The 19004-nt window shown below is 38.8% G+C and overlaps 1 protein-coding gene and 1 long non-coding RNA gene across 3 annotated transcripts in view; one reads left to right on the forward strand and one right to left on the reverse strand.

The window, feature by feature from the left end:
- Positions 1-19004, forward strand: part of LOC136794397 (uncharacterized) — a 304826-nt gene that overhangs the window by 240822 nt on the left and 45000 nt on the right. The window lies entirely within an intron of this gene.
- The window catches only part of DKK2 (dickkopf WNT signaling pathway inhibitor 2), a 107006-nt gene continuing 102289 nt past the window's right edge, over positions 14288-19004 (reverse strand). The window contains exon 4 of one of the 2 annotated variants that reach the window (XM_059066499.2): positions 14288-16879. In XM_059066499.2, coding sequence (XP_058922482.1) covers positions 16629-16879 — 251 coding nt within the window. In that variant the 3' untranslated portion in view covers positions 14288-16628. The remainder of the gene's footprint in view (positions 16880-19004) is intronic. The other variant, XM_059066498.2, reaches the window with a different exon arrangement.

The following is a 19004-nucleotide window of genomic DNA, read 5'->3' on the forward strand; positions in this document are numbered from 1 at the left end:
ATCAATTTTCTGATATGAATTACGTTTCACAGCAGAATGTGAGGTAAGCTGGGATGGAGATTCAATCACTATTTTAATGTGTTAGTCATACCAAAGCTAATTTCAGCCATATATTCTCCAAATCCTGCTTTGAAAAATCCCATTCCTGCTTTCCATTCTTATTGTGAAATTTTGAACATTTAAATTACCTTTCAGTTGTCCACCTATCAAATGATAGATCATTTATTTGTAAACTTTATAAACTGTTACATAGCCATAAGCTGTTCTTGGTAACATTGTCTAAAATACTAGACAGATTTGTCCCCTGAAAAGAAGTCAGTGGGAAGGAGTATCTGCTGGGGAGAAAATGATATATTCTCCAATTAGCCCAAATTCCAGCACTGACTACTGTGATTTCAGGGGAAATAAGGAAACTGCTTTAGGAAGTACCCAGCAAATCTTGGAGTGAAGAAATGGTCATGAAAGACATCCTTTAGCATCAGCGCTGATACTTAAGAGCTCTGTGACAGCAGGCAAGCCACAGAATCCCCCATAATCCTGAAAGGGGTCATTATCTCCAAATGGAGGCAGCATAGGCTAATTGATCAGAGTGCAGAGTCTGGCATCAGAGAGTCATAGAGTCTCAAATCTTGGTTCCACCCTTCTTTGCTGTAGAGTGATTGCCCACTACAACCACTGTGATGATGGAGATACATCACTAATCCAGAGCCTGATACATAGTCAACATTGAGAACAGACCGGAGTTGCAAGCATATTGCAAGGAATCAAGCGTAGTAACACATTTGATGACATTTCTGAAGCAAAGTAAGAAGTGCTACGTAAATAATAATGATTACTATCATCACTATCGCTTATGTTTCCTATGGGAGAATCCTTATGAACACTCTTCTTTGCCAATTGACGATGAGGTAATAGCTGGATTCTCAGTAAGATGACCTGAAGCATCAGAAAGGAATGTTGGACTAGCACAATGTTCCTTTTGGGTAGTCTCTTCAAATCACTGTTTTTTCTGTGAAGGCCCCACCCATAACAGCCAGTTTCCACCCAGTCAGTCCTTCTCTTCAGGTGCTCCTTTGACTTATTTCAAGGCTACCAAAACAAAAGTTTTTCCAAGGAAAGTTCACATATCTCCTGCTCCCTGAACATTTTCTTGAATTGCCTCTGCCTGTCTCTTTCTTCCATGTGGTCTCTCTCTTCAGCCTATCCCACTCTTAACACTGAGTAGGTTTTTTTCCTGGTTTTTCCCTGTTAAATAACAGATACCCACCTTGGTCTGTAACCTTAAAACAGTGTTTTGAGTGACTTCACACTCATTTATGAAATAAATACTCTTTTCAGGTGTTTTTTTAAACACCTTTATTTTAAGGAAAGTTTGCACAGCCTCCCCAGTTTTGTCCTTAGCTAACGTTGATTTTTAACAGTCCCAAACTGAAGTCCATAGTGTATTGGGGCATTTACTCCCCATAGAGAAGACAAGATGCCTTGAAATGTAAAATACACCGTTTTGCTGTGTATTCCTCTCAGGCATTATAAAAGGCAGCGTCACTATATTTGGGTCTTAGAAAGTTATAAGACATGGATGTGTGTTAAATAGCTTGAATATTTCTATGAAATTTCCATAGACATTGCTTAGTCTTCCTGTTATCTAAATAAGCTTTAAGTAATGGCATACAATTGGGCACAGAATAAATAGCTATTGGAACAAGCGAAAAACACAGCTGCCAGGGGCAATAGGCAAGGTAGAGAAAGAAATGGAAGATGAAATGATCTCCATTTCAAAGTCTGCCTGAACAGCTTAAGTAGGACTTAGAATATTTTATATGCACTGGCTGATCTGATGTTCTCCATCTGTTACTAGGCCCTGGAGGCTGGCCATTAAACACAGAACGATGACTGGTGTAGCAGGTGCAGTGAAGTGGGAAGGTGTGGAACAAATAAAACAAGTTCATGACATCTGTAAGAAATGTTGACCCCCAGGAAATTTTAAAAGGTCGTGCACTGTGGTATTCATGACGTATGTGTGAGAGGTATGATTGTAAGTGTATTTCTCATGAAAGCATTTCAATTACTTGCATATTGTTATTTCGTTAGAATCCCCAGGTCCTATACTATACAACTACTTAAGACTCAAAGAGAACTACGACTTGCTTTGACAAATTGCCCTTTAATGCAACGCATTGGCCCGGTGTCAATAGGAGTGTTGCCTCAGCTACACCCTTTGCTAAAATAGTTTTGTAAACCTACTGCTGTGAGTCAACAATTCCCTTCCCGTAAGTTTTCCTTGGCACCCTTTGACATCTGCATCAAGTTGGAGCTTCTTATTAGCACCCTTTAGGATTTCTAGCATACCTCTCGATGCATCTCTTTCTTATACTCTCTCTCCTCAGTCTCTGGTTCCTGTTTGTTCCCTTTTCTATATCTTCCTGATGCCCCCTCATTCTTCCATTGTCTGCAACTGCTTCCTTTAGTGCATCCAACAAGTTCTCTCTTTTCGTTGATGCAATTCCTCCTTCATATACTTTTTTCTTAAGTTCTCAAGATGGCTGGTGAGAAACGTACAGAGGGCAGTTTTCTAAAGAATTGTCAGTATTCTACTGAGGGAGATTTTTTCTTAACGACAACGGCACTGTACAGGAGAGAGGTGGTTTTTTTAAACCTTTCTTTTCTCATCAATAATTTCTCTATGTTTTTGATCCTCATGTGAAGCTAAAGAGGCTTACTCTTTCTCTCACAACCTTCATCCAGTTCAGCAGCATATCCAGTTGCCTCTACCTCTAGCATATCCTAAGTCCGATATCTGCCAGGACCTCTACCTTACCTCACCAGTTAAGTCACCAGCAGTTCTTGCCTAGATGCCCCAGTCTCTTCTCTATGCAGCAGCTTACGTGATCCTTTCAAAGCATGTCAGCTCATGTTACTCCCCGGCTCAAAAGCTCTTGCCAACTTCATATCTCTTTCAAAATAAGTGTATTTATGATGGTCAATAAGGGTCTTCATAATCTGACTCAACTCTGTCTGACCTCATCTCCTTTCTCTCCCCCTGTTACCCATTTGATACCAGTCTCCCCCTCAACTTCTTCCCATTGTCAAATGTTTGCCCTTGCTCTTCCTGTGCCACCATTTCTTCAGACCACCCCTCATTTCATTCAGGTTTCTACTGATATTTGCTTCCTTTAAGAGATCTTTCCTGACTGCAAAGTCTAAAACACTGCTACTTGTCTCCCTCTGTTCCTTTATGCTGCTTCAGTTTTCTTCATAGGGCTCATATCTGTCTCCTGTAGTATTTATACAATGGTAATTTAGCAACTTTCTGCCTCCTAGCTATTGTCCTGAAAAATAACTGGAGGGCAGAAACGATGAATGGATGAACTTTCTTGGTTTGATTCTATTTCTGCCCACTGTGCCTACAAAGCTGCCTACAAAACGCTGTCTACAAAAAGCACGGTAGACGTTCCTCTTCGTGAGTTTGTGTTGAGTGAAAGAATGTTAAGTTGGGATTGTCTTCTCTGCCCCTGGGCACCCTTCACTAAAATCATTTTCAGAAGTATCTGTAGCATTTTTATTTCAGGAATGTGTTGGTGTGCTTCTACAATTAGAACAAATGCAGGGTTGAGGGAATAATTCCCCACCAAGTGGAAGCAGCCACTCTGGTCACCCCTAAAAAAGGTCAGCTTGCAAGATACTGTGGAGGCCACATTGCCCAACCAAACCTATTCTCAGTTAAGCACTGGTGATGCTTTGAACATGCTGGGTGCATGAGAAAGAAGCCACAATGGGGCTTACACCATGGTGAATTTCTAAACTTGACCAGTTTTACCTGAAGGCAGCAATGCCTCAAATACCACTCACTCTCTCTAAAAGTAGATGGAGAACATAGCTGGCTTCTCCCTGCCTCCCCACCCTACTTGATGGTAAAATATACTGCAGTAGCTAATGTCTTGGTAGGACATTTTTCCCAAGTAAGTTTTTAAGTATATAGGTCATGAATTCCAGACAACTAATTTGGATTGGTTAACATTTTCAGCAAAGCAAAAACAAAGATTTTCTCCATCCATCTTCCTTCACTCAGATTCCAAGCAACTTTGCTATGGTCTTTGACAACACCATGTCCTAGATATGTTAATAGCACATTGCCTGAGATACCTGCTCTACGAAGTAGAGATAGGCTTATATTCTAAATGTGGTGACAGTTTTTACTTAATCTTGTGCATCCTAAAGATTTATTGGATTTCATTAGAAGTGAAAGTCTCTCATTCCAGTGAGACACTGTCCAGGCCATAGCTGTTGAAGGAGTCCCACTTCACCCAGGCATCAAGAACTTCTCTGGCACACATAGACTTAGAGAATGAACATATGGTTACCAGGGGGGAAGTATAGCGGGGAGGGACAGATTAGGAGTTTGGGATTGCCATGTATACACTGCTATATTTAAAATAGATAACCAACAAGGACCTACAGTAAAAAGAATTTTTTTAAATTAAAAAGTGGAAAAAAATAAAGAACTCATCTGGCTGAGACAGAGCAGAATATGGAATGAGGGAGAAATACCTTAGCTATTAACTTGAGAATTTTGAATTTTGATTTGCTTTGACTCCTTATTCGAAAGAGGAAGATAGCAAATGTATAGTATCATGTCATCTGCAAACAGTGACAGTTTCACTCCTTTTCCAATTTGGATTCCTTTTATTTCTTTTTCTTCTCTGAATGCCACAGCTAGGACTTCCAAAATTATGTTGAATAAAAGTGGTGACAATGGACATCCTTGCATCGTTCCTGATCTTAGAGAGAATGCTTTCAGCTTTTCACCATTGAGAATGATGTTAGCTATGGGTTTGTCATATATGGCCTTTATTATATTGAGGTAAGGTCTGCAATGTGCACTTTCTGGAAAGTTTTTATATAAATGAATGTGGAATTTTGTCAAAAGCTTTTTCTGAATCTATTGAGATGATCATATTTTTTTTTCCTTAACATCTTTATTGGAGTATAATTGCTTCACAAGGGTGTGTTAGTTTCTGCTTTATAACAAAGTGAATCAGCCATATGCATACATATATCACCATATCCCCTCCCTCTTGTGTCTCCCTCTCACACTCCCTATCCCACCCCGCTAGGAGGTCACAAAGCACAGGGCTGATCTCCCTGTGCTATGCGGCTGCTTCCCACTAGCTAGCTATTTTAGATTTGGTAGTGTATATATGTCAGTGTCACTCTCTCACTTCATCCCAGCTTACCCTTCCACTTCCCTGTGTCCTCATATCTATTCTCTACATCTGCATCTTTATTCCTGTCCTGCCCCTAGGTTCTTCAGAACATTTTTTTGATTCCATATATATGTGTTAGCATATGGTATTTGTTTTTCTCTTTCTGACTTACTTCACTCTGTATGACAGTCTCTAGGTCCATCCACCTCACTACAAAAAACTCAATTTCGTTTCTTTTTATGGCTGAGTAATATTCCATTGTATATATGTGCCACATCTTTATCCATTCATCTATCGATGGACACTTAGGTTGCTTCCATGGCCTAGCTATTGTAAATAGTGCTGCAGTGAACATTGTAGTACATGACTCTTTTTGAATTATGGTTTTCTCAGGGTATATGCCCAGTAGTGGGATTGCTGGGTCATATGGTAGTTCTATTTTTAGTTATTTAAGGAACCTCCATACTGTTCTCCATAGTGGCGGTATCAATTTACATTCCCACTAACAGTGCAAGAGGGTTCCCTTTTCAACACACCCTCTCCAGCCTTTTTGGTTGTAGATTTTTTGATTATGGCCATTCTGACTAGTCTGAGGTGACACCTCATTGTAGTTTTGATTTGCATTTCTCTAATTATTAGTGCTGTTGAGCATGCTTTCATGTGTTTGTTGGCAATCTGTATATCTTCTTTGGAGAAATGTCTAATTAGGTCTTCTGCCCATATTTGGATTGGGTTGTTTGTTTTTTTGATATTGAGATGCATGATCTGCTTGTATATTTAGGAGATTAATCCTTTGTCCGTTGCTTCATTTGCAAATATTTTCTCCCATTCTGAGGGTTGTCTTTTGGTCTTGTTTATGGTTTCCTTTGCTGTGCAAAAGCTTTTAAGTTTCATTAGGTCCCATTTGTTTATTTGTGTTTTTATTTCCATTTCTCTAGGAGGTGGGTCAAAGAGTGATTTGTGTCATAGAGTGTTCTGCCTATGTTTTCCTCTAAGAGTTTTATAGTGTCTGCCCTTGCATTTAGGTCTTTAGTCCATTTTGAATTAATTTTTGTGTATGGTGTTAGGAAGTGTTCTAATTTCATTCTTTTACATGTAGCTGTCCAGTTTTTCCTGCACCACTTATTGAGGAGGCTGTCTTTTCTCCATTGTATATTCTTGCATCTTTTATCAAAGATAAGATGACCATATGTGCATGGGTTTATCTCTGGGCTTTCTATCCTGTTCCGTTGATCTATATTTCTGTTTTTCTGCCACTACCATACTTCCTTGATTAATGTAGCTTTGTAGTACAGTCTGAAGTCAGGGAGCCTTATTCCTCCAGCTCCGTTTTTCTTTCTCAGGATTGCTTTGGCTATTCAGGATCTTTTGTGTTTCCATACAAATTGTGAAATTTGTTGCTCTAGTTCTGTGAAAAATGCCAGTGGTAGTTTGATAGGGATTGCATTGAATCTGTAGATTGCTTTGGGTAGTATAGTCATTTTCACAATGTTGATTCTTCTAATCCAAGAACATGGTATATCTCTCCATCTGTTTGTATCATCTTTAATTTCTTTCATCAGTGTCTTATAGTTTTCTGCATATAGGTCTTTTGTCTCCTTAGGTAGGTTTATTCCTAGGTATTTTATTCTTTTTGTTGCAGTGGTAAATGGGAGTGTTTCCTTAATTTCTCTTTCAGATTTTTCATCATTAGTGTATAGGAATGCAAGAGATTTCTGTGCATTAATTTTGTTTCCTGCTACTTTACCAAATTCATTGATTAGCTCTAGTAGTTTTCTGGTAGCATCTTTAGGATTCTCTATGTATAGTATCATGTCATCTGCAAACAGTGACTGTTTTACTTTTTCTTTTCTGATTTGGATTCCTTTTATTTCTTTTACTTCCCTGATTGCTGTGGCTAAAACTTGCAAAACTATATTGAATAATGGTGGTGAGAGTGGACAGCCTTGTTTTGTTCCTGATCTTAGTGGAAATGGTTTCAGTTTTTCAACATTGAGAAGGATGTTGGCTGTGGGTTTGTCATATATGGCCATTATTATGTTGAGGTAAGTTCCCTCTATGCCTACTTTCTGGAGGGTTTTTATCATAAATGGGTATTCAGTTTTGTCAAAAGCTTTTCTGCATCTATTGAGATTATGTATGGTTTATATCCTTCAGTTGGTTAATATGGTTTATCACCTTGATTGATTTGAATATATTGAAGAACCTTTGCATTCCTGGGATAAACCCCACTGGATCATTTTGTATGATCCTTGTAATGTGCTGTTGGATTCTGTTTGCTAGTATTTTGTTGAGGATTTTTGCATCTATGTTCATCAGTGATATTGGCCTGTAGTTTTCTTTCTTTGTGACATCTTTGTCTGGTTTTGGTATCAGGCGGATGGTCACCTCATAGAATGAGTTTGGGGGTGTTCCTCCCTCTGCCGTCTTTTGGAAGAGTTTCAGAAGGATAGGTGTTTGCTCTTCTCTAAATGTTCATAGAATTTGCCTATGAGGCCATCTGGTCCTGGGCTTTTTTTGTTGGAAGATTTGTAATCACAGTTTCAATTTCAGTGCTTGTGATTGCTCTGTTTATATTTTCTATTTTTTCCTGGTTCAGTCTCCGAAGGTTGTGCTTTTCTAAGAATTTGTGCATTTCTTCCAGGTTGCTCATTTTACTGCCTATAGTTGCTTGTAGTCATCTCTCATGGTCCTTTGTATTTCTGCAGTTTCAGTTGTTACTTCTCCTTTTTCATTTCTAATTCTATTAATTTGTGTCATCTCCCTTTTTTTCTTCATGAGTCTGGCTAATGTTTATCAATTTTGTTTATCTTCTCAAAGAACCAGCTTTTAGTTTTATTGATCTTTGCTCTCATTTCCTCCATTTCTTTTTCATTTATTTCTGATCTTATCTTTAGAATTTCTTTCCTTCTGCTAACTTTGGGGTTTTTTTTGTTCTTCTGCCTCTAATTGCTTTAGGTTTAAGGTTAGGTTGTTTATTTGAGATGTTTCTTGATTTTCTTGAGGTAGGATTGTATTGCTATAAACTTCCCTCTTAGAACTGCTTTTGTGCAACCCATAGGTTTTGGGTCATCGTGTTTTCATTGTCAGTTGTCTAGGTATTTTTTAATTTCCTCTTTGATTTCTTCAGTGATGTCTTGGTTACTAAGTAGTGTATTGTTTAGCCTCTATGTGTTTGTATTTTTTGCAGTGTTTTCCTGTAATTGATGTCTAGTCTCATAGCACTGTGGTTGGAAGAGATACTTGATACAATTTCAATTTTCTTAAATTTACCAAGGCTTGATTTGTGACCCAAGATATGATCTATCCTGGAGAATCTGCCATGAGCACTTGAGCAGAAAGTGTATTCTGTTGTTTTTGGATGGAATGTCCTATAAATATCAATTAAGTCCATCTTGTTTAATGTGTCATTTAAAGCTTGTGTTTCCTTATTTATTTTCATTTTGGGTGATCTGTCCAGTGGTGAAAGTGGGGTGTTAAAGTCCCCTACTATGATTGTGTTACTGTCAATTTCCCCTTTTATGGATGTTAGCATTTGCCTTACGTGTTGTGGTTCTCCTATGTTGGGTGCATAAATATTTACAGTTGTTATATTTTGTTCTTGGATTGATCCCTTGGTCATTATGTAGTGTCCTTCTTTGTCTCTTGTAATAGTCTTTATTTTAAAGTCTATTTTTCCTGACATGAGAATTGCTACTCCAGCTTTCTTTTAATTTCCATTTGCATGGAATATCTTTTTCCATCCCCTCAATTTCAGTCTATATGTGTCCCTAGGTCTGAAGTGGGTCTCTTGTAGACAACATATATACAGGTCTTCTTTTTGTATCCGTTCAGCCAGTCTATGTCTTTTGGTTGGAGCATTTAATCTATTTATATTTAAGGTAATTATCGATATGTATGTTCCTATTACCATTTTCTTAATTGTTTTGGATTTATTATTGTAGGTCTTTTTCTTCTCTTGTGTTTCCTGCCTAGAGAAGCTCCTTTAGCATTTGTTGTAAAGCTAGTTTGGTGGTGCTGAATTCTCTTAGCTTTTGCTTGTCTGTAAAGGTTTTAATTTCTCTGTTGTATCTGAATGACATCCTTGCTGGGTAGAGTAATCTTGGTTGTAGGTTTTTCCCTTTCATCACTTTAAATATGTCCTGCCACTCCCTTCTGTCTTGCAGAGGTTCTGCTGAAAGATCAGCTTTTAACGTTATGGGGATTCTGTTTTATGTTATTTGTTGCTTTTCCCTTGCTGCTTTTAATATTTTTAGTTTGGATTTAATTTTTGATAGTTTGATTAATATGTTTCTTGGCGTGTTTCTCCTTGGATTTATCCTGTATGGGACTCTCTGCACTTCCTGGACGTGATTGACTATTTCCTTCCCCATGTTAGGGAATTTTTCAACTATAATCTCTTCAAATATTTTCTCAGTCCCTTTCTTTTTCTCTTCCTCTTCTGGGACCCATACAATTCGAATGTTGGTGCATTTAATGTTGTCCCAGAGGTCTCTGAGACTGTCCTCAATTCTTTTCATTTTTTTTTCTTTATTCTGCTCTGCAGTGGTTATTTCCACTGTTTTATCTTCCAGGTTACTTATCCGTTCTTCTGCCTCATTTATTCTGCTATTGATTCCTTCTAGAGAATTTTTAATTTCATTTATTGTGTCGTTCATCATTGTTGGTTTGCTCTTTAGTTCTTCTACTTCCTTGTTAAACGGTTCTTGTGCTTTTTCCATTCTACTTCCAAGATTTTGGATCATCTTTACTGTCATTACTCTGAAGTCTTTTTCAGGTAGGCTGCCTATTTCCTCTTCATTTGTTTGATCTGGTGGGTTTTTACTTTGCTCCTTCATCTGCTGTGTATTTCTCTGTCTTTTCATTTTGCTTAAGTTACTGTGTTTGGCGTCTCCCTTTCGCTGGTTGCAGGTTGTTTTTGGTGTCTGCCCCCTGTGGGTAAGGTTGGTTCCATTGGTTGTGTAGGCTTCCTGGTGGAGTGAACTGGTGCCTGTGTTCTGGTGGATGAAGCTGGATCTTGTCTTTTTGGTGGGCAGGACCACATCCAGTGGTGTGTTGTGGAGTGTCTGTGAACTTAGTATGATTTTAGGCAGCCTCTCTGCTAATGGGGGGGGGGGGTGTTCTTGTCTTGCTAGTTGTTTGGCATGGGGTGTCCAGCACTGGAGCTTGCTGGTCGTTGAGTGGAGATAGGTCTTGGCGTTGAGACGGTGATCTCTGGGAGAGCTCTTGCCTATTGGTATTATGTGGGACCAGGAGGTCTCAGGTGGTCTGATGCCTGAACTTGGCTCTCCCACCTCAAAGGCTCAGGACTGACACCTGGCTGTAGCACTAAGATCCTGTCAGCCACACAGCTCAGAAAAAAATGGAGGAAAGAAAGAAAGAAAAATAAATAAGGTTATTTAAATGAAAAATAATATTATTAAAATAAAAATTTTAAAGTAATAAAGAAAAGAGAGGAGAACAAGCAAACCAATAAACAAATCCACCAGTGATAACAAACACTAAAAACTATACTAGGATAAACATACAAATCAGAAACTAGTCAGTTGCATACAGCAAACCCCAAGTCTATAGTTGGTCCCACAGCCTCAAGTTTGGGATGATTCATTGTCTATTCAGGTGTTCCACAGATACAGGGTACATCAAGTTGATTGTGGAGATTTAATCCACTGCTCCTGAGGCTGCTGGGAGAAATTTCCCTTTCTCTTTGTTCGCACAGCTCCTGGGGTTCAGCTTTGGATTTGGCCCTGTCTCTGCATGTAGGTCGCCTGAGGGCATCTGTTCCCCACTCAGACAGGACGGAGTTAAAGCAGAGGCTAATTAGGGAGTTCTGGCTCACTCAGGCTGTGGTGAGGGTGGGGTACGGAATACGTGTTGAGCCTGTGGTGGCAGAAGTCGGCGTGACATTGCAACAGCCTGAGGCATGCTATGTGTTCTTCCGGGGAAGTTGTCCTTGGATCACAGGACGGTGGCAGTGGCGGGCTGCACAGGCTCCCTGAGGGGTGTGGATAGTGACCTGTGCTTGCACACAGGCTTCTTGGTGCAGCAACAGTCGTAGCGTTTCATGCCCATCTCTGCTGTCCGCGCTGATAGCCATGGCTCACGCCCATCTCTGAAGCTCGTTTAGGCGGTATCCTGAATCTCCTCTCCTTGCGCACTCCAAAACAATGGTCTCTTGACTCTTAGGCAGTTCCAGACTTTTTCCCGTGCTCCTTCCTGGTTAGCTATGGCGCACTGTCCCCCTTCAGGCTGTGTTCACGCCGCCAACCCTAGTCGTCTCCCTGGGATCTGACCTCTGAAGCCCCAGCCTCAGCTCCCAGCCCCCACCTGCCCCAGTGGGCAAGCAGATAAGCCTCTCAGGCTGGTGAGTGCTGGTCGGCACTGATCCTCTGTGCGGGAATCTCTCCGCTTTGCCCTCTGCACCCCTGTTGCTGTGCTCTCCTCCATGGCTCCGAAGCTACACCCCCACCCTCCAACCCCCTCCCCCCGTCTCAGCCAGTGAAGGGGCTTCCTAGTGTGTGGAAACTTTTCCTCCTTCACAGCTCCCTCCCACTGGTGCAGGTCCTGTCCCTATTCTTTTGTCTCTGTATTTTCTTTTTTCTTTTGCCCTACCCAGGTACGTTGGGAGTTTCTTGCCTTTTGAGAGGTCTGAGGTCTTCTGTCAGCTTTCACCAGGTGTTCTGTAGGAGTTGTTCCACATGTAGATGTATTTCTGATGTATTTGTGGGGAGCAAGGTGATCCCCATGTCTTACTCCTCTGCCATCTTGAAGGTCAATCATATGGTTTTTATTCAGTTTGCTAATGTGGTGTATCACACTGGCTGACTTGCGGACATTGAAGAATCCTTGCATCCCTGGGATAAATCCCAATTGATCATGGTGAATGATCCTTTTAATGTGTCCTTGGATTCACTTTGGTAGTATTTTGTTGAGTATTTTTACATCTTTGCTCATCAGTGATATTGACCTGTAATTTTCTTTTTTTGTGATATCTTTGTCTGGTTTTGGTATAAGGGTGATGGTGGCGTCATAGAATGAGCTTAGGAGTGTTCCTTCTTCTGCAGTATTTTGGAAGAGTTTCAGAATGATAGATGTTAACTCTTCTCTAAATGTTTGAGAGAATTCACCTGTAAAGCCATCTGGTCCTGGACTTTTGTTGGAAGTTTTAAAATCACAGTTTCAGTTTCAGTACTTGTGAATGGTCTATTCATATTTTCTATTTCTTCCTGGTTCAGTCTTGGAGGGTTGTACCTTTCTATGAATTCGTCCATTTCTTCTATGTTGTCCATTGAAGATAGCAAATATAGAATAATTTCTCTGGACTTCAACTTATTTTGAAGAAGATTTAAATTTTGTACTTTCATTTCTTCCAGGGATTTTTTAAAGGAAGAGGATTTATTTATATTCAAAAGTATGGCATGTCTGTTTTGTCAGAATTTTATGATGGAAGTGCTTTTATACATTTTAATATTAGATACGCATGTGTCATGTAATCTCACTACAGAACCTCTGATTGACTGTACTGGATAATATGATGGACATAATTTTGATGGCAAAAAGAAAGAGGAGGTTGTTGGGGTTTTTTGTTTTGTTTTTTTTCAGTCCTGAGTGTAGTGTGATCCTAGGGTTGATTGAATTAGTGAACTGTTTTCATCCATTTTACAATTTTCTAGGGATAAAATCTCAATTGCTTGCCACTGGTCCTGAGAGGATCCATAAGCAAGGAGTGTTGGCATTGGGTACCTCATCATGTACTACCCTAGTAGATAGCTTCTCAGATTTTGGTTAAAACCCATATCTTCACCATAGACAAAGGGTTATGTACAATTGATTAAGAATATAAGGATCTGGGGAATAATATGGGGAGAGGGTCTTCTTTTCTCATCCTTTGTTAGTTTAATGTGGAGTGTATAATAATCTTTGTCTCAACTCCATCCCTCACTCACTCCTTTCATGTGGTATGAATTATCCAGCTTTAGAGAATTTCAAATGAGATTATTGGATGAGAAATGCATAGTTCTGTCCTTTCTCTACCCTTCTTCTTTGGCACTAACTTCCAGAAGAAAGTGTATCATTCTGTTGTGGCCATCCAGACTGTAAGTTTTACAGGGGCAGTTCCAACAGGTAAAACTGATGTCTAGTATTGCCTGAGAAGGGGCACAGAATCTGTCTCTTTCTGGTGTCCTCTTGCCCACAGATACATGCCACACTTTCCAATATTAACTTTATCAGCCATAGGGTAATCTGTCATCTGCCTTTCTTTCTTAACCTTTTTCTCAAATGGTCTGAATCTGGGGAAGGAGAAAGGTGTAATGGATTGTTTCCCCTCCTCAACTCCTGAGGCTATGATAGGGTATTTTGTTTCTTAGCTAAAAAAGGAAATCAGGACAATTCGTCACTTCTAGAGCATCTCACTGAGCTCAGTGGAAAAGAAAAATATCACCGATATGATTTTTATAATCTAAAAATACACTGTAGCTTGGAAATATAAATGTTCTCGATTTGAAGAAATGGATAACTATTTAATAATATACTAAGTGACTAATTAGAATAATGTGGGGAATTATTTCACCAGTGTTTGAGATGTCTTCAACCATGACCTCTAGCTATAGGACTGTTTTAGCATCATTAAGCTGCCATAGCTGTACTCAGTCCATTCCACTATGTCACAGAATGTTTATTTTCCACATTTCCAGCCCATTAACATCTCTAATACAACATGGACTCTTGCAACCACTCCTGGTCTCATAATTGGTGAATAATGTTTGTGAAACACTCCTGACATCTTTGTATTCAGGAAGCAGAGGAAAGACCTTCCTAGGAAGTAGATTTTAGTTCACACAGGGCCAGTCTATAGCTATATAGGGATAAAGATATTTTGTATTTTCTTTGTGCCATTGAGGAATGAACCAGTACCCTAAGCATGTTGGCATCTCTATTGTGGGAAATCCTAACCTGGAGAGAAGATTATAGGAAATATGGTAGGTGACTTCAAGTGTTTTAAAGAGGTTTGTGGAGAGTCTGTGTTCTAAAATGTTCCAGAAGGCAAAGTAAGAATAAATGGGTGGTAAGCACAGGCTGGAATACTTTAGTTTAATGAAAAAAGAACTTTCAAACAAACAATTACAGCTGTCCTGTCATGAAGTAAGCACCTTCAGTAATAGTAAAACTGCCTTGGATCAGCTCATGGTGATGTCATCCAAAGGATTTCAACTAAGACTGCAACATCAGACCCAGTCCACTTGAACTCAGAGAATCTATGATTCTTTAAAAGTTTTTCCCATAAGCAAAACACAAGGAAGTTTGAATTCCATTTTTGGAGGAGAAAAATTTAATATATTTTATCTTATTATACATTTCACCTAAATTACAAAGTCAATAGCTGCAAATATATTCTGCTACAGAGCTTTCTGTAAGAAATATCTCTATAAGAAAATACATCTCATTAACATTTCCTGTAAATAAATTACTTCAAATAATAATTTTTGAAGGGATGTACATAAGGAAAAAAATGCAGAAACCAGATTGCTATATAAGAAATGTTTGACTAAAATGTTCCATTTTCATGTTGCCAAGCTTATAGAAACCTGCTTGTGTACAGACTTTGGTTCTTGGATAGATGAGCTAATAAGTTTGAACAGACATGTGGGGGAAATGTAAATCTTAATCATACTTGTAAATGTATGTGGGAAGCTGAAATTCTTAATAGACGTGCAGGCTCAGGTTGAGTTTCTACTGGGAGAACTTGAATGTGAGACTGCAACTGGGATTTAAGTAAAAGAAAATTAAGGAGTGACTTAAGGTCTATAAAAGAAAAGGTCAAAAGTAACAACTATAAGATAACTTTTTTGCTTTATGCTCTAGACGTAATATTTAGAACTGAGTAAAGTAAAAAAGTAATAAAATGGATTCAAAGAATTTAGAACCTGTGGTTTCTATAGATTAGCAAAATGTACATTTTACAAGTTATTCCATTTATATTTTTTTAATCTCAATGACTGCAGAAAACAGAAACTGTATCTTTGGAGAAGAAACAGCTGTTGCAGAGAGAGGCTGGTGCAGAAAAAATCAGATGGTGCCAGTCAGTTAGAAAGAAGCTTACCGAGGGCAATGGAAGCTTACTATCCTACCTGCCTTGGAGTCCATTTAATGAGACCTCCTTATATTAAGATTATTTTAGGACCTCAAAAATAGAAAATAAATATTTTGAGGTCAAGTAGTTAACTGACGCTGAACTCATCTGTGTAGTAAATATTGTGATAGCAAATCCCATGGAAAACTTCCATTTAGGTTGTGCAGCCTTTGGCTTCAAATATGAAAAGTGAGTTTGTGCTTCAGACATACGATCTATGTGTTGCCAAAACCTGGACACTTGACAACGTTTTCCCTATTTATTTCCTTGCTGTGCTTCAGTGCAGGACACATGTGGCTCATCTCTTTTATCAGCTTTACCCTACTACACTGCAGAGTATGTAAAGAATAAATGTCCAATTCTATCAAAAATAGGGAATGCCAAAGCTTTAAAAACTGTGATCTAGTAACTTTTATATCTTAAAACTTTTACAATCTGAAAATTCTGCTTGGTGTTATTCACAAATAACGTGTATAATATGGAGAATAAAATGGGTAGGAATCACATACAATCAAGAGAGATGCAATTTAGATCCTTTAGAATCTGAATGGATTGTTTTTGTCTTATTATACTGGTTCTTATTAATTATAATTGAAATTAAAGTTTTAAAAAATGTAAATAAGCAGTGAGGAAAAACGAGTTTTTTTCTGAAGGACTAGACAAAAGACCTGTGATTATTTTGATATTATTTGGAAAATATTGACTGCTGTTTTTCTTATCATCTACGAAGGTCTTTAATTGAGTGGTAAGAAGTAGTGTTCCAAATTAAAAGGTGATTCTGTGTAGCAAATTAACTCTGCTCCACGCTTTCGTTTCCTATTTAACAACAGCTCCTCTTTTCATGTTTTAGAGTCTATTGTATGCCAGGATATATGGGGAGTATTTTGTTGTTAAAGTACAACTTTAAAGAGAAATATGGCTTTTAGGTTAGTTTTATAGGCAATCAACCACCAATTTGAAGGAAACTGATCCTCTAGCACAACCTAACCTGCTGGAAACTCACACGGTATTCGTCAGTAATTTCACTTTTTTTTTTTTTTGAGTCATAGCATTTTCACAAATGTGTACATTATTTACATAAACAAGGTGCATGGTGGAAACACACTGATTGTACCACACTTGTCACCCTTTCTAATCTGCTCCATTTTCTTTCTCTTTCTGTGATCTATATTCTTATGACATTCCTCATTTTAGCCCTTCTGAAATCCAAATCCTGTTTTCCCCCATGCTATAATGTATTAAATACACAGATTCACAGTCTGCTAGTGATGCTTTTCCTCCCTCAGAGGTGGTCATATTTTCTGGCACACGTGGAGTCTGGCTTTGGAGGAGTAGGTGGCATCTTTCCATACTTTACAAGACAGGCCTTTTGCGCAGTCACACCGCTGGAAGATTTCCAGCCCGTGAGAGCCCTTCTTGCGTTGCTTGGTACAGACTTCTCCCTGATGGAGCACTGGTTTGCAGATTTTGGTCCAGAAGTGACGAGCACAGCAAAACCCTTCAGTGCAGTCTGATGATCGTAGACAGGGGTCTCCTTCATGCCCTACAGAGATGACCAAAAGAGTTTACCATGACACTTTAGATATTTCTCTGTTCTTTTTTTGTTTACTAGGTGAGTGAAAATAAGTAAACAGAATTGCTTTCAAATTAATTAATTTGGTACCTTCTTGGAAAGAGTAAACAAACTCTGATTCAAGGAGAAGGCTGTAATTGTCTGGGACTCCTAAAGACGGTGTATCAGTTAAAATCTAGCCAGGAACACAGAATCTCTGAGTATTCAAAAGAGAAGATATTTAATGCAGAGAGCTGGTCACATAGGTAGTGAGTGGCAGGGCTAAGAAGTACTAGAGGATGGTAAAGTAACACAACAGGAAGCCGCTACCACATTTAGTCTGGAGGATCCAAAGGAGCCCGTGGGATCTGAATAGCGCAAGGGGGGGAACTGGAATCCCAACAGGCCCACCTGGCAGGAGCTGAGGCCCCAGCGAGGTACAGCTCTGCCAGAAACACTACCTGAGGCAGAGAGAATCTGTTCACTTTTCCCTTCCTCTACCTCTCAGTCTCACCACAGCCAAACCCATGTGGTCAGAAGCCATCTGACAGGGAGCCCAGGAAATGAAGTCTATAAAAAGCTGAGATACACAGTGGAGCAGAGCAAGGGCAGAGAGCCCCAGGGTCAACCAAGAACCCATCATAAAAATGATGTAGGAGCACAAATCGGGGTATTTAATTCAGAAAAACAATCAAGTCAGCAAAGAACACCCACACATCACAGTTGCATTGATGTGTAATCTTTATAAAAAAGTACTAGTCAACAAGCTTCTTTGTAACCTGCCAGATTGTAAATACTTTAAACTTTTTAGGCCATGTGATCTGTGTCACAGCTCCTCATCCTGCTGTTGTATCATAAAAACCGCCATAGATAATGCCTAAGTGAATGGGCAAGTCTGTGTTACAATAAAACATTATTTACAAAAATGGCGGCAGGACAGACTTGGCTCACAGGCCATAATGTGCCAAGCCTGTTCTAAAAGGTTAGCTGTCATCCCAGATGTCACCAGTTCCACCGTGTGATGTGGATGCAACTCACTAGCTGAGTTGTATAAGATTTATTACTGGCTGCCATCAGAAAATTCCACATATAATTAGATAAAAGCAATAAATTTGAAACTGTACCGTGACACAGATATCTGTCAGAATAAAGAAGGATACTCACGTACTAACAAATGCATGTGAATTTGGCGGACTAGAAATAGGAGATGTGGGTAAAGCACTCAGGCCTTCAGGGAGTGTAGACAAGGGATAATTGAAGAGGAATTGTCAGTCTCTTTAGCCCTGTTGATTTGACCATTAGTATTCCAGGTTGGACTAACAGGTCAGATATTCTCTAGGATACCTAGCTCTGCAGAAGGTGAAAATGTGGGGAAATGGTTTTGTGGTCAAGTAAACCAGGGAAATACAATGTTTAAAAAAGTTAACCAGTTTTCCTCATTGCTGGACTTCAATATATCAATGTTAATTATAAAGTTCCAGAAATGGGGAGATACCTTATTACGAAACTCTTGAACACAGGGTTCTTTCAATCACAGAATGCCTTGAAAGAATAGTGCTCCACAGAATACACTTGCAAAACCTTCCTTTAAAAATACAGGTATTTCAAAACAAAAAAAATGTAGGTAGTTCTATTTTTCAAAATTTTGCTATTAATAACTGGGTTCAATAATTTCATACTTTAAAATTTTACTGTTAGTGATTAGGCTCCCCAAATATTTTGACACAAGGAAGGGCATTTTATAGGCATATGTAATCTCAATTATTTTGGGTAAATTGGTTTATGCGCAGTATATTATCTGATTGTTAATACAATTATTAACACTGGCAATTTTTAAAGTATATTATCTGATTGAAATACAATTTTTGAATCTGCAAAGATGAGAAAAAGACTCTAAATCTCAGTGATTTAATCATATGGCAGCAAACACTTTGCCATTTATTTTTTGGAATGCTTTATGCTTGAATATGGAAGAGAAATGCTTGTATAAAAGATTTATTCTAAACATCCTGTAAAAAGGCTGTTTAGAAAATGGCATGGTTAATTGGGGTACTGCAATTCTTGTAATATGTATTTTCTAACAATTTAAGAGCTCTAAGAAACCTCTAGCATCCTC

This window comes from Kogia breviceps, chromosome 6 (genome assembly GCF_026419965.1).
Source record: "Kogia breviceps isolate mKogBre1 chromosome 6, mKogBre1 haplotype 1, whole genome shotgun sequence".
Classification (NCBI taxonomy): Eukaryota; Metazoa; Chordata; class Mammalia; order Artiodactyla; family Physeteridae; genus Kogia; species Kogia breviceps.